Source organism: Myotis yumanensis, unplaced genomic scaffold (assembly GCF_028538775.1).
Source record: "Myotis yumanensis isolate MYYU_CA2020_CCGP unplaced genomic scaffold, mMyoYum1.0.hap1 SCAF_5, whole genome shotgun sequence".
Lineage (NCBI taxonomy): Eukaryota > Metazoa > Chordata > Mammalia > Chiroptera > Vespertilionidae > Myotis > Myotis yumanensis.
This window is the reverse complement of record NW_027223756.1, coordinates 87,176,157-87,191,841: the sequence shown is the minus strand read 5'-3', so window position 1 is coordinate 87,191,841 and position 15,685 is coordinate 87,176,157. Positions and strand designations below refer to the sequence as shown.

Genomic DNA, 15,685 nt, shown 5'->3' with positions numbered 1-15,685 from the left:
TTGTAAGTCCCTTGTGTTAGAGATTGAGTTGGGGCATCACAGGGAACCAATCTAAGGCACAGTTTTTCTTCCAACTTGGAAAACCTCTCTGAGGCCTCCCGGAAGCCCGGTCTTGCTGATGTCTAAAAGTCTTGAGCAAGAATTTTGTTGAAAGCCTTTTGTTCTTGCATGAGAAAGCATAACAGTGCAAATGCCTCCGGGAGAGACAACACATGGGTATTTTTTTGCAAAGAATTGTCTACCATGAGGTCTTTTTCTGAGAGGGCTTGTTAGCGGGGCTGGGAGGGCACAGGTACTCACTAATGGATGGAAGAGAGAGGTAAGGAGCACTTCTGAGGGGAAGAAAGCATACAGAAAGGGAAGATAGGGGACTCACACTTCCAAGAATTTCAATTTGGGTCACAAAGCTAATGCTGTTTGAAGGTGAAGGATGCTTGTTATATTATTCTTTGAAGAGATGGCCTGAACTGACTGTCAAGGTCCTGCCCACTCATTTCTATCGAAACATTCCCTTCATTTCCAGGACTCCAGAGAGCTCCCAGTGTCGGAGGGGGATTTTAGGGTCTCCAGCACCTCCAGCCCCAAAATGTCAGGGAGGGAAATCTGTCTATAACATCTGGTGCATTCCAAGAACCACCAGAGTTTCCAAGAAGCTTGTTCCCCAGTTACCACGGAAACAGGACAGCCAGTGATGCACAGAACCTGAGAGAATTGTCCATGGCATTGGTGGGTCTGGAAGAAACCTCTTCCACCAAGTACAGACGAGGAATTTGAGACTCAGAGAAACTCCTATACTTCACTGATTCCAAGACATACATTTTTTGGTCACATTCTGACATTTCTGGAATTGGAGTGTATATGAAAATCGGCATGGCCTAGTTTAAACAGCAGTTCTGTTTTCTTTTTTAGTGGCACATAAACTGAGAGTGCCTTCTAATGGAAGACGCCTGCAATTAATGGATATGTTAACACCTCGTTCAGGTCACAGGGCAAAGTAGGGGCAGGCACTGAGGACCAAGGTCACCTGGTGGCCAGGACAGGGATCTGTTGTCAGACACAGCTTGGAGTCTGAGTTCAAATCTCGACTTCATCATGAACTAGCTGTGTGACCCTAAGAAAATTACTTAACTTCTCTGTGTCTCACTTTTCGCAACTGGGGATCATTAAAGGACCTTGACAGACACAGAGGCCCAGGGCAGAACCTGCTCTTCCTGAACCAGGACAGGCAGAGCAGGGTGATTAGTGGGGAGAATTTGGGAGATTAAAAATAGACTATCAGAGGAGGTTAAGACTAGAAGTAGAGAGTCCTCATTTGTAAGCGACTCCAGGGGGACCAAATGCAATTACTAAGGTTGGAACTAGGTCAGGGCTCTTGGAAGGAGACCTGGCCCCTGGGGGGTGTCCTGGGAGGGTCAGCCAATGTGACTGGAAACAATGAGGGTTACAAGGAGACAGTGACCTGAACCAGGCTCCCAGGCCTCTCTAGGCTGAAGATCCGACTGTCTCCAGTGGCTGTCTGGGTCAGTTCTGAACAATGTCAGAAGGGCAGAGAAGCCACAGACCTAAGTCAGACAAGCCAGTAAATGCAGGAGGAGGACAGTCAGAAGGCAACATGATTTTGGTTAAGTCCTCACTCAGGGGCCACAGCCAGATAGATCCAGGGCATCCACTTGCCTTCCTCACTGCCCAGCCACTGCTCTTGTTGATTCCTCAAAGCTCTTTATTTTAATTTTTTTTAATTGATTTCAGAGACGAAGGGAGAGGGAGAGATAGAAACATCAATGATGGGAGAGAATCACTGATCAGCTGCCTCCTGCACATCCTCTACATGGGACTGAGCACAACCTGGGCATGTACCCTGACCGGGAATCAAACCATGACCTCTTGGTTCATAGGTCGATGCTCAACCACTGAGCCACACTGGCCGGGCTCTTTACTTTTCAAATCTTGGTCAGAGGTCTACCTTTCACTGCTTCTCCTCAACTCTACCTGGCCATCAACTTTGTTATTATTTCTGCTAATTCCTAGAATATGGGAATAAGCCCAGAAGGGCAAAGCCTTGGGGGTCCTGGTACCCACTGAGGGAGCAAGATGCTCTTACATTTGCAGGAGGGGATCTTCTAGGGATGAATCCCAAATACAAGGAAGTCAAACAGAGCAGGAGAGGAAAGGGGAAAGAAGCAGAAGGTGTGATAGAAGAGGAGAGAAGCAGAAGTCAGACATAAGCAGATAAAACGGGACCACTTTTTGGCCCTAAGGCACCCCCATCTCTCAACCACAAATTATTTATTTTAACATTCCCAGAGATGCATGTGTGTTTCTATCTCTATCTGCCTTTCTTGCAGTCTCTGCCTCTCTGTCTCCCTTCTAATACCTTCTGCACTAGCACTCCCATGTCTCTCTCTTAGAAAGGGGTGGTGGCCTGAATTCGAGCTTCCAGCTCTCAAGCCCAAAGAAGTTGGGGCCCATCATTGTGGCAGCAGCAACATCAGCGTCAATCCCAGTTGTAGACGTGGCCAAATGAAAAGGCAGATTCACCAAGGACCAAAGAGGGAACACATAGTGCTAGAGAAAGAGAACTGGAAAGAAAAGGTGTGAGGCAGGGGTCAGGGCGCGGGCAGGGGCAGGGCCAGGCGGTACTCACAGAGAAAGTCGGAGAGCCACTCGGGCTGGTTGTAGTGAACGATAGCAACACACAGCGTGTTGAGGGCTACCAGACTGAGCACAGTCCAGTAGAAGGCCTGAGTTTTGACCATGCGGCGGATGTAGAAACGCACCCTCCTCTCCTTTTTGTGAAAAAAAGTCGAGTTCTCCAGCTTGGCACTTTTAATGCTGGCTCGGGCAAAGGGAGACCCTGCCAGGGAAAGGATGGAGAATGTCAGGGCGTTCCTGTGGAGGAAAGCAACTGTGTGACTCAGGCACGGCTTGTGGCCAGGGGACCCATTAGCCTCCCCAGCAAGCACTCTGGCCTTGCACCTCATGACCCAAGGGCCGAGCTTTCCAGAGATGGAGCTGACGAGGAGCTGTCCCTGAAAGTCATGGTACTGGAAATGACCAATGAGGACTCAGGGTATCAATGAGGAGGCTGACGGCTCTCACTGCCAGAGTTAACCCTCGGTGTCTCTCCTTCTTGGTGAGGTCTGATGACTCTGGGCGTCGTGCCATGGGGCAGGATGAGGCAGGAGCCGCGGCTCAGGATCCGCCAGTGCAGGGGGTAGAAAGCGGAGCCACAGGGAGCATGCTTGGAAAGCCTCCAGGAGGAGGCGTGAATAGGACCCTGGTTTTCAATGGACATTTCATTTTAGAAATGATCACTGAGTAATGAACTAGCTGTGCCTCTGCCTGCACATGGTTTTGCTCTTAAGCATTTACGAAGCGCCTACTGTGTGCCAGGTTCTGTTCCAGGCGCTCTGAATACTCTAGTTAACAGACAGAGCCTTACCTTCCTGGGACTGACGCTCCAGTGGGGAGATATACAGCGAAGATAACATAATAAAATAGTTAATAGTGTAATGGAAGGTGAAAAGTCTTTTTGGAAAAGTAAATAGTAGAGTAGAATAAGGGGATTGGGAGCCCCAGGAGGGCCCACAGGGCAGGCTGCAGTATCAAAGCAAGTGGTCCAGGTGAAAGTATTGACCTATATCACTTTAGTATCTTAGGCTGAGTTAACAGCATGTGCAAAGGTCCTGAGGCAGGAATGTACATGCTTGTCATATTTAGGGAACAGCATAAGGAGGCCAGAATGGCTGGAGAGGAGGAAAGAAGGAGGAGGTGAGGGCAGGTAGATGACAAGGCAGGTTGTGAGGGGCCTTGTGTGCTGAGGGAGGACTTTGGCTTTTGCTCTGAGGTGAGAGCCATGGAGGGTTCTGAGCAGAGGAGGGACGTGCCCTGACACAGGTGCTCACAGGCGCCCTCTGGCTGCTGTGGGAGGAACAGACTGTGGAGAGCATGGATAGGACCAGGGAGGAGGCTACTGCACTAGTCCAAGCAAATGATGATGGGGGTTGGACTCTGTCATGACTAAGAAGAATGAAGAGCAGGTAGATTTGTGATATATTATTCAAGGTAGATCTCAACGGATTGTGGATCAGTGTGGGTGTGAGAGAGAGGGAGGAGCCAGGTTTTTGGCTTGAGCACCTAGAGGAAGAGCTACTATCCATTGAGAGAGGCAGGTTTGCCAGGGGGTGGGGTGGAGCTCAGTTTTGGATGTTGGTTTTCTCTTCTAAAATGCCTCTTCTTGAAAACCTTCAATTTGCATTGATTTGTTTATTTGTGCTTCATTGGTTTATTCATTCTTTCATTTATTCATTTTATTCATTTATCAGTGCATTTATTTATTCATTCATTAGTGGGCACCTCTGCTCATGCATTCACCCATCTGTTCATTTGTGCATTCATTCCTTCCCTCATTTATTCACTCATCTAGCCACCCATTATTATCTGTTCATCCATGCATTCCTTCCTTTGTCCATTCACCTGTCCATCCACCCAGCGTGTTCATCAACCCCATCCCACCAGCCAGGCATGGTCACAGCTAACATCTTGTAGGGTGCCGCCTCCTATTAGCAAAATTCTAAACAGAGGTTGCGAGTTGGCACCCCCGGGGCCATACTGGTTTATCCTGAGTTTGTGAAAGTTGAAATTATTGGTCCACATTAAAAAAATCAGCTTCTCATGAAAGGAGATGATAGCTGACCTTTATTGTACATTCAGGAGGCACCAGGCAGGCGGGACACATTTTACATGAGCCTGCTCGCTCCTCATTGCAACCACAGGAAGTAGGAACTATCATTAACCCACTTTACAGCCAAGGAAACGGAGGCCGAGAGGGGTCTGCTGACTGTTAGAAAATACTGAGTTGGCTCAGAGCCCGTGTTCTCGGCCACCACACTGCACTCACTCCTAGAACATATGACCAGTGGGTGGGGCCGCCTTCCCACCTGGCAGCCGCTGGCCAGACCCGGGGCTGCTCTCCCCTCGGGCCCCTCACCTGCCTCACTCCACAGGACTTGAGAGCCCAGGGACGCTCCACATGGCCCTGCCCAGTTGGGGTATTTCTGGTCCCTGCTGCTCCCAAAGATGGGCTCAGACTCACAGGCATCCACAAGGCATGGCAAAGGGAAATGAGGTTCTTGAAAGTCTCAGGGGTCAGGGAGGGATATTCGTGTGTGTGGGGGGGTGGGGCGGGAGAGAGAGAGAGAGAGAGAGAGCGGGCAGGAGCCTTCTGACTTCCACTCCTGTTGGAGCCACACTGAAAACCTGGCTCCATCACCAAGGTGAGCGACCTTGGGCAAGTCAAGTCACCCTACATCTTGGGACTCTAGTGCCTCCATCTGTAAACTGGGCACAGCCTCACTTCCCATCTCACAGGCCCACTGGTGTAATCAATGGGTTCATACGCCTTAGTGTGATGCTGGCACATAATGATTATTAGGCCTAAAATCTCCTCTTGACCTGCAAGAGCTGAAACCAAGACAGCCCACATGCCAATTCATTGAGGAAGTCTTTCCTGATGCCCAGGCCTGCAGACATCTCCCACAACAGGCATAGCAGTCATCAGGAAGGGAGAGGGAAGTGAATATTAACTGAACACCTACTACGTGCCAGGCCCCCTACTAGCTGCGTTCTGTCACCCATATTTATTCCATTTCATACTCACTTTGACCCACGCTCTGTTTTTCTATACATACTTGTCTCTACTTTTTCTCTGTGGTCTGGAATTATAATTGTAGGCAAGCCTTAGGTTTAAAAAATAATTTTAATAAGTTATTTTATGAAACCAAATATTTCCAAAATATCATTTCTATAAGGAATCAATATAGAAATAGATTCAGGAGAGATTTTACACTCTTTCTTTCGGGTGTTAAGTTTTCCAACATCTGGTATGTTATTATGAAACACATCTCCGTTCAGACAAGTCAAGAGCCAGGGAGGCCAGTACCGGCCTGGAAAGTTCCGTGGCGAGGACAGCAGCATGTCACCATCAAGGCGTGATCTGGAGATTTTTGGCCATTTCGATGCCCTGAAAATTCTGTAAGTTGAAACAGTGCTGCCCAAGTCATGGGTTGAACTGTCCCTCAACGAGAGGTGCTGAAGCCCTAACCCCTGGCACCTGTGAAGGTGACCTCATCTGGTTGGAAGTAGGGTTTTGCAGATGCCGTCATGTTAAGGTGAGGTCAGACTCGATTAGAGTGGGCCCTAAAGCCAAGGGCCAGTGTCCTTATAAGAGGAGAAGAGACACAGGGACTCACAGGAGGAGACCACGTGCCAAGAGAGGCCGAGACGGGAGTGCTGCACGGACAAACCAAAGGTTGCCAAGAAGTGCTGACAACCCGAGAAACTAAGAGAAAAGCATGGGCCAGACCCCCCCGGGAGCCTTCAGAGCCAGCACAGCCCCAACAACACCTGGGTTTCAGTTTGAACTCCGGCCTCCAGAACCTGGGAGAATAAATTTCTGTTGTTCTAAGCTGCCCGGTTTATGGTGCTTTGTGCTGGCAGCCCCACGAAACGAATTCAGCCCACGGGGAACTTATATCATTGAAGTTGGCTTTTTCTAAAGAGATGGTGCTGTGGTGGCAGCTTCCTTTCATGGCTCAACTTTTCCTACAAATGACTCAAGTTCTACAAGTTCATCAACTATAAATGAGGCCTAGGCGGAGGGGAGAGAGAGAGAGAGAGACGTCTACTGGCTGCCTCCTGCACATACCCTGACCAGGGTTGGGGGTCAAGCCCACAACTGAGGTACGTGCCCTTGTCTGGGAATCGAACCTGAGACCCTTCCATCTGCAGGCCAATGCTCCAACCACTGAGCCAAACCAGCCAGGGCATCGGACATTTCATTAGAACCGCTATTATTATTATCATTTTATTTTTTTACAGAAATAAATAAAGGTGAAGAGATCTCTTTGTCAGAAGCCTGGAATTCGCGAGGTCTCTTTCCGGGTGGTGTAGGAGACCACTGGCTAGAATGGTGTGTGAGCTACCAGGCAAAGAAACTGGATTTTGGTGGGTTTGCTGGTCGAAAGCTTGGTCCCAGGAGGCCAAGTCACTGGCCTGCGTTTTGAATCTGTTTAGAAAGCTGGACGTCACGTGCTTTCTTAATAGGTGCCGTAGGACACCGTCAGGTCTCATTCAGTCTGACAGCTCCTACTTCAGTGTCTCGCCGACCCTTTACCGCACGTTAATCAAATGCCAGCCTGAACTCTGGGTTCTCCAAGCAGCGAGTTTTCTTATGTCAGCCACACACTTAAGAGCAGGGTCTCCCACAGACAAGCCCTCTGTGAGTATCTCCCATGGTTTCCTGCATCGCCCCCTTCTACGAGCTGAACTGTGTCCCACCAAATCCCCATGTGGAAGTCCTAACCCCCAGGACCTCACCAGGGGACTGTACTTGGAGACAAGGCCGTTAAAGAGGTAATTATATTAAAATGAAGGCATTAGGCTGGGCCCTAATCCAGTATGACTGGTGCTCCTATAAGAAGAGATTAGGACACACACACACACACAGGGAAGAGGAGGCGAAGACGCAGGGAGAAAAGGACCGTCTTCAAGCCCAGGAGAGCGGCCTCAGAAGAAACCAATCCTGCTGATGCCTTCGTCTCAGTCCTCCAGCCTCCAACACTGTGAGACAGCAAGTATCTGCTGTTTAAACCGCCCAGCCCGTGCTAGTTTGTGATGGTGGCCCTAGAGAACAAATGAACTCTCCCGCTCCACATAAAGCCCAGTTTAGAAATGCCTCCTTCATGAAACTTTCTTTGTTTTTCCACCAGATTCCTCCCTGTCCTGTTTAGCCATGAGATCCCTTATAATTAGTCTTCTTTGCTTTTACGTAACTTGAAGCTTACCTAATTACTCTTCTGATTTCAAAAGCAATGCATGTCACTAATGCGTACATTCCAGAAAAATATCACAAAATGATGACAATCCCGCCTAGTCCTCCAATTTCAACACCTTCCTCTTGTGGATGAGAAAGGGTGCTGAAATAATTCTAACCAAAAGCCACCTCACAGGGTGGTCCGACCATAAACTCCTACCTGGAGAGATCATACCCCAGGCCTTTAGCTTTGGGTAAAGGTTCATCTGCCTTAAGCAAGCCCTGCCCCTTGTTCCTGTGTCTCTAGGTCAGTGGTTCTCAACCTTCCTAATGCCTCGACCCTTTAATACAGCTCCTCATGTTGTGGTGACCCCCAATTTCATGGTTACAAATTGAACATAATTAAAGCATAGTGATTAATCACAAAAACAATATGTAATTATATATGTGCTTTCCGATGGTCTTAGGCGACCCCTGTGAAAGGGTCGTTCGACCCCCAAAGGGGTCGAGACCCACAGGTTGAGGACCGCTGCTCTAGGTTAACAGACCTTTGAAATACATCTTTCTCAGACCCCTCAGAGGCACAACCACCCTCAAAGGAGCACATGACCTTGTTAACTATCCTGAAATTCAAATGCCTGCCTTGCTTTCTATTCTTAAAAAAAATTTTTTTTTTTAAGTTTTCTTAAAATTGATTTCAGAAAGAGGAAGGGAGAGGGAGAGAGAGAGAGAGAAACATCAATGATAAGAGAGAATCACTGATCAGCTGCCTCCTGCACGCCCCACACTGGGGATCGAGCCCACGACCTGGGCAGGTGCCCTGACTGGGAATCCAACCGTGATCTCCTGGTTCATGGGTCGACACTCAAACACTGAGTGTCCACTGGCTGGGCCCCGCCTTGCTTTCTCTCACCTTCATGTAATCTTCCTTACTTTCCCTCCTTAATCTCAAATATATAAAAGAAGCTGTAAACTGCCATTCTTCGGAGCATTGGAGGTCTTGCTTCCTGGCAATGTCATCAATTTGTCTCAGCTAAACTCATAAAAATTCTCTATGACTTTGGACGTTTCTTACATGAATACACTCCTTACTATTGTCTTTAAAATGGGAACATACATTTTACATAATGTTGTATAACCTGCTTTTTACACTGATAAATGTATTTCAAAATCTTTCCATGCCAGTAGCAACCGTATTCTTTTTCTTGGCTGTATTGTATTCCACTGCATGTAAACATTATATCATTAACTATCTTCCCATTTTTTGGGCTCATGTGCTGCTTCTGGTTTTTACTTTTTGAACACCAGAAACAATTTTGCTGAGAAGAAACTGTGCATAGATATTTTTAAAACATTTTTAAATTTTTAAACATATTTTTATTGATTTCAGAGAGGAAGGGAGAGGGGGAGAGAGATGGAAACATCAATGATGAGAGAGAATCATTGTTCGGCTGCCTCCTGCACACCTCCTGCACGACATGGGCATATGACCTGACTGGGAATTGAACCGTGACCTCCTGGTTCATACATCGATGCTCAACCACTGAGCCACACCAGCCAGGCCTGTACATAGATCTTTTGCTACATGAAGATATGCTTTGAAGTGGAAATGCTAGGTCAAAGAACATAAACATCTAGAATTAAATAATTCCAAATTATTTAAATAATGCCAAACCGTATACTGCAAATTATACTCCTGCCAGTGGCATAAGACAGTGTCCACCTCCTCACATCCTTGCTGACATCAGGTAGTACCATTTTTCATCTTTTTTCAAATGACTGATGGAAAATAACATCTCCCTGTTACTTAAGCCCAGGTAGCTAATCTGGTTCATAGAGGAGATCCTGACTTGGGGACTCCTTTTTTTTTTTTTCAGTGCTTGGCATTTAATAAATGTGGTATGAACAAAAAAGATTACCTATTTAAAAAAAAATCAGATTTTAAAAAAATGGAGGCAACCTAATTGGGAAAACACAGAGGACAGACATAACCAATCAAATGCAATGAGCACTGATGGAGCTCTAGTCCTGGAACTCGCTGGAAGGAGAGACAGATGTATCCACAAGTGAAGAGAACTAGTTCATCATTAAGGGGAAGGGTGTTGTGGCGAGAGATTACAAAGGCAAATGAAAACAAGCTTGAAGGTATCATTATAAACTGACTTCACCGGGGAAGGAAATGAAGCGGGGAATACGCCACGGCTGGGGTGGGGAACCCGTGAATGGGGTGCTCGGCAGGTTTATAAATGGGTTCAGTGTGTTTATGAAACTCAGAAGCGCTCTGTGAATAATGAGTTGAAAGGCTGTTAATATCTTTGATCCTATAATTATCCCCAAGGAAACACGCCCAAAGGGTGGGGGGAATAATTGTACATAAATGTTCACAGCAGTGCTCCTCGTAAGGGCAAACATTGGAAACAGCTCAAATACCATACAATAGAGCCACGGCTCAGCAACTCTGGCGCAACCAGCCTCATGGAGTATGAGGCCGCAGTGGAAATTCCGTCAAAACTCAACAGTACGGGGATAAACCAGGGCTGAGTGAAAAAAGCAGAGTATAAAATAGTCGGTGCCAGTGGATTAGAAACGTGTGTATATTAAGTTCTCTCCTTTCCTTCTTCACTCCCTCCTTCTCCCATCCTTTCTTCCTCTGTTCCAGCCACACAGTTCCCCCATCAGCCTCGATGCTTTCTTCCTTTTGCATCTTGTGTTAGCTCCGCTGCCTCAATGCTCTCCCCCCATCTTGTTCATCCTTGGAATTTTAAAAACCCATTTCAAAAACTAAGATATTCTCCTTGGCGAAGGTCAAAAGCAACAGAGTCTCGATCAAGAGGGGTAAGCAGGAAAAGGGTAGGTGTCCCCTCCCACTCCCAACTCTGCCCTTTGAGATAACCAACGACAATGGTCTAAGCGCAGCCTTCCACATGCTTCTCTCTGCTTTCACTGCCATGGTGAACCCCTATCCAGTCTTCAGTTCTCAATACAATGTCACCTCCTCCAAGAAGGCTCCCCTGATCACACCTACTCTCCCACTGCAGGCCAAGCCCAGGGCATCTCTGCAGTGCTATTATCATGACATGCTTATTTGTATAATGATTGTTTAATATCTATTTCTTGCACTAAATGGCTAGCTCCACATGGGAGGGGTGTGGTCTCTGTCTTGTTCACAACTGGGCACCTAATAAGAGCAGCCACTTAATGAGTACTAATGAATAATATTATCATAACGAATAATGAATGAATAATAATATTATCATGAAAATGAATGAATAGTGTCAGGCAACATTACTGGGAGCTTATTATTTTGCCCGGTGCTGTTCCAAATGCTTACTGTGGATCATTTAGTCTAATCTTCCCAAGAATATTAGAAGGCAGGCACTGCTGTTACTCCAATCATCATATCTGCCCAGGACACACAGGTACGAAAGGGCAGAATCGGACCCAAACCCGAGCAACCTGGTACCCAAGCCTTCAGCTCCCACCTCCCGGGCGACCAGCGATAACAGGAGGGACTCACCCACAGAGGCGATGTCGGCGAGCTGATCCTCCGCCTCCTCGGGGTTGAGCAGGTCTGTCTTGCTCTTCTTTATGGTGGCTCTCCGCAGAGCTCCAACAATGGAAACATGGCAAGAGAAAAAGACGTGACCCTTTTTGCGACAGTAACGGCATCGACCGAGTGTTTCCTCGGGCCCAGGCACTCTGCCAGGGACATTCTAGGTGGCACCGGAGCTCACCCTCGTGGCATTCCAGTTCGGGGGGAAGTAACAGGACGCCCATTTTACAGATGCGCAGACTGGGACTCAGGGAGGTCGCACGGGTACTCAAGGGTAAAGGTGAGAAATCAAGTCTTGTTCAGTCTAAGTCTGGGATCTCAGCCACGGTATCCCCCCTGGGGGCTCCGGGATACACAGTGACTCCTACGAAGACAGTCTACCCCTTGATTTATAATACCTGCTCGGCAGGTTGGGGCTGTGGACGCCCCGCCCTCCCTCAGTACTTAGTCTTCAAGGCCCCAGAGCTCTCCAGGGGACAATGAGTTGAGGCATTAATTTCTAATACAGTGACTTCGTCAAGCCCATGGGTAATCGCCTCCCTTCCCCCCAAATAGTAAAATGCAGTTCGTAACTTATGGGAAGGAATCCCAGCTCCTTTACTTCCTTCTTACTCCTGGTATTTCCAATAAAAACTTGTTCCATCTGCTGAACTTCTAACGCAGGAGACAACTGTCCTTAACTTACAGTAAGCTGGATTCTTGGTGAAATTATTATTAATTTTTTTAAATTTAGCAAACACAAAGGGTGCTGACCCTGAGCCGGGCACTGCTCTAGGTCTTCTATTTGGAAGAATCGATGTGACCCTTATCAACCACCCAGTGCAGTAGGTGTTATTATGGTCATGCCCACTGTGTAGATAAGGAAAAAGGAGGCACAAAGCAGAAGGGGCTGGGCACATGGTTAAGGCAGAAAAGGGAGGCCAGAAGGTCAGACTCTGCTGCGGTCCTGAAATCCCCAAGGAAGCAGATCTCTGCCATTCCCTGTATCTTCCTGATCCTGACCCTGACCCTGACCCTGACCCAATCTCATGTTCGTTCTTGGCATCACCCGGACCCTGAACATCCATCCCCTGGAGGCCCCTAGGACCACGTGGCCTGTCCCCCCACCTCCCCTGAGACCCACCCGAGCCAGGTTCACAGGAGTTACCATCAAAGGGATGCCTCTGCTCCCCGTCAGTTTCATCCTCGGCGAGGATCACCTCTTCTGAGGAGGAAGAGCACACAGTTAAGCTCCAGCGTCCGGAGGACTCTTCGGGGATGGGTCCCCTCGGACAGAGAGGAGAAGGGTCTGCCCGACCGCGTCCCCTGGCCGATGGCGACAGCGCCATCAGCCGGGAATGTGCTGCTCAGTTATTTCTGACTCCCAGCCTCACTTCAGCGAAAGTAGCCATCGCCCAATTATCCCCTCCTCCCTCCAGACAAAAACCAACAGCCTTCCCACAGCTCGTAAGGCTTTGCCTGATCCAGGCCGTCACCTCCCCATCTTCCTCTCCTCCCACTCTCCCCTTCACTTGGCTCCAGCCACACTGGCTTCCTTGCTCTGACTCCACTCTGCTCCTCACTCGGGGCCGTTGCACTCGCTGTTCCCTCTGCCTGGAATGCCCCTCTTTAGACGGCCACATGCTTCCTTCTTCATTCCCTTCAGGTCTCTGCTCAGATGTCACCTCCTCGGGGAGACCCGCTCTGATCACTTGCCTCCTCTGACCGGTTTCTGCCTCCTGCCCTGCTTTATTTTTCTTCCTAGCATTTGGCAGCACCCAACATCATGTGTCTTGGTTTATTTTCTGTCACTTTCACTAGAATGTAAGAGCCCTGGGGGCGGGATTGGGTCTGTGTTGTTCACTGCAGTATCTTTAGTGCCTAGGATAGCGCCTGCACACAGTGGGTGCCGCGTAAGTGTTTTCTGAATGGCTGAGCAAATACACGTGCTCACTGTGTGCCAGGCACTGCTCTTCCTAGGTGACTTGGCTTGGATTACCTCATTGAATCCCCACACAGCCCGATGAGGTAGGTACTATCACCATCTTTGTTCAGCAGCCAAGGAAACGGAGGTCTGGGGAAGCAGGGTGCATTGCTAGGAGGTGGGAGAGCTGGGATGCAAACCAAAGTCTGGTTTGAGAGCTCGCTACCACACGCGAAGTCCTATCCTGGCTTTATCCCAGAAGTTTTACTATCTTATTCTGGATTCTTGTTGCTAAAAATTGGAACTACCAGTCCAGCCCTCTTTCTCCTCCCATCACGACCCTTCCCTCACCCATCTCCAAACTGCACGCACGGCGGAGTGCTCCGTGGCCCGGGATGCCGGTGCCTGGGCCCCAGGATGAAAGGGCCTCACCTGCTTTCGAGATCCACTCCATGTACCCATTGAGCTCTCGTTCGATCTGCTGCTGCCGCCTCAGCTTCAGAAAAGCCCGCCGGTTTTCCACCCGCTCCCTTTCTTTGGCAAACTCCCTGTAGGAGCACAAAACGCACACACACACACACAACACACACACACACACACAGAGCCAGCGTTGGCTGTTTCAGAAATTTTAGGGAGTGTAAGTTTCTGGAGGGCAGAGGATTTTAACAAGTGGAGTTGGGTCTTCCAGGAGAAAACTCGGAATATTCTAGGAATGGGCATCTGCCGGCTTCCCAGCAACTGCACGGAGCCGGAGGAAAAAGCAAACCATAAACCAGCCATGCCAACCACTGCTGGCTGCATACTCTACCCTCCTTCTCCATACTCTTGGCTTCGGAGGATGTTCATGAGACAACGAGCTGATGATTTCACCAGCAGCCTCACTTCCCAGGTAGGGCCCCACCCCATCCTGTTTCCTCTTTCCTCTTCCTGTTTGGAAGTAGGATGTTCATCTTGTGAATGAAACTGAAAGTCTCCGGTAAGGATGTCAGAGTAGAAATCTAGAAGGAACTGAGGTCCCTGATGGCACCAAGGAGCCACCAAACCAGTCCCAGACTTCTTGTTGGTAAGAAAACTGAAACTCATTTATGATTAAACCAAAGAAATCAATCCTGGGGATATGGAACAATCCTATATAATAAAAGCCTAAGATGCTAAGTGTCCGATCGTTCGTTCGACTGTTCGACCAGTCGCTATGATGCACACTGACCACCAGGGGGATCCGGCTGATCGGGACTGGGTGAGACGGGCCGGACACGCCCTGGAGTCCTCCCGCGGTCCCTCCTGTGGTCCCTCTCCGGCCCCGATCATGCACTGGTGGGGTCCCTTGGCCTGGCCTGCGGGGATTGGGCTGAAACCGGCTCTCCAACATTCCCCAAGGGGTCCCGGATTGTGAGATGGCACAGGCCAGGTCATGCTGAATCTGTGCACTGGGCCTCTAGTATGTATCATAAAAATGCATGTTTGACTATAGGCTACAATTTTATATTTGGAAAACCGAGGAAGGGGAAGCCCAACCTATTGTTTGTTTGGTTTTTAAAAAAATGTAAATTATAGTAAGTAAAATTCTATAGAATTTTCTTGTGTTGTAGGTCTGAAACATTTGGGCAAACCTTCTGAATGAGAGGTCTGCATTGGAAGAAGCTCCCCTTTCCCTGGAAGAGGTAGCTCAATGCCGGGGACACAATGCGGTGAGTCAAGTCTGGGCTGGATTTCAGCCCCCCACGAGTCCCTTCACGGGGTTCCCCCAGCTCTGCACAACCCACACACCTATGCACGGCTTGCGAATCACTGTCGGGCTAACCCAAAGCAAGGGAAGAATGGTCCCTGCCTGGAGGGAATGAAAGCAAAGCTTTGATGGCCCCTCCCTGGGAAGAAGATGACAAGGAGAGATAGATCAGGGAGCAGCAAAGACTTACCCCGACAGCACACCCAGCACGAGGTTCAGCATAAAAAAGGAGCCGATGATGATGAGGGGGATGAAGTACAACCAGTTCCAAGTGTTCCCTGAGGCATCGTTGCTCTGTGGGACGTGAGGAGGGAAGGCAGGTGAACACCGAGTTGGACTCAGGTCTGACTGGACAGGTTGGGGTGGGGGGACTCCTGGTTCTCCTGGGGCTGTATTTCCCAAATGTCTTCAACCCGTGGAGTTCTGGAGCTCTGGCAGCCCAGAGAGGTAAATGGAGCACAGGACGGACCATTCGGTGGAACCCAGAGGTACCACTGGAAGGACCATGTCCCCTCCTAACCATGTAGAACTCATAGGACCTACAAACCACCATGACCCTCAGAAGACTCCAGGGGAAGGGAAAAACAAAGCCTGTCGAAATGAAGAAACGAACCCCTGGTTCCTTCCTTCTCCCCTGACACGGTCCCTCTCCCCTTAGAGGAGGTGCGCCATGGTGGGGTCTGACGGCCA

At 48.9% G+C, this 15,685-nt stretch overlaps 1 protein-coding gene across 1 annotated transcript in view; it reads right to left on the bottom strand.

The window, feature by feature from the left end:
• The window catches only part of CACNA1A (calcium voltage-gated channel subunit alpha1 A), a 291,124-nt gene that overhangs the window by 90,262 nt on the left and 185,177 nt on the right, over positions 1 to 15,685 (bottom strand). Inside the window, 5 exon segments of the mRNA XM_070416203.1 lie at positions 2,645 to 2,854; positions 11,331 to 11,420; positions 12,514 to 12,570; positions 13,702 to 13,817; positions 15,186 to 15,289. Of these exon segments, the coding sequence (XP_070272304.1) occupies positions 2,645 to 2,854; positions 11,331 to 11,420; positions 12,514 to 12,570; positions 13,702 to 13,817; positions 15,186 to 15,289 (577 nt within the window).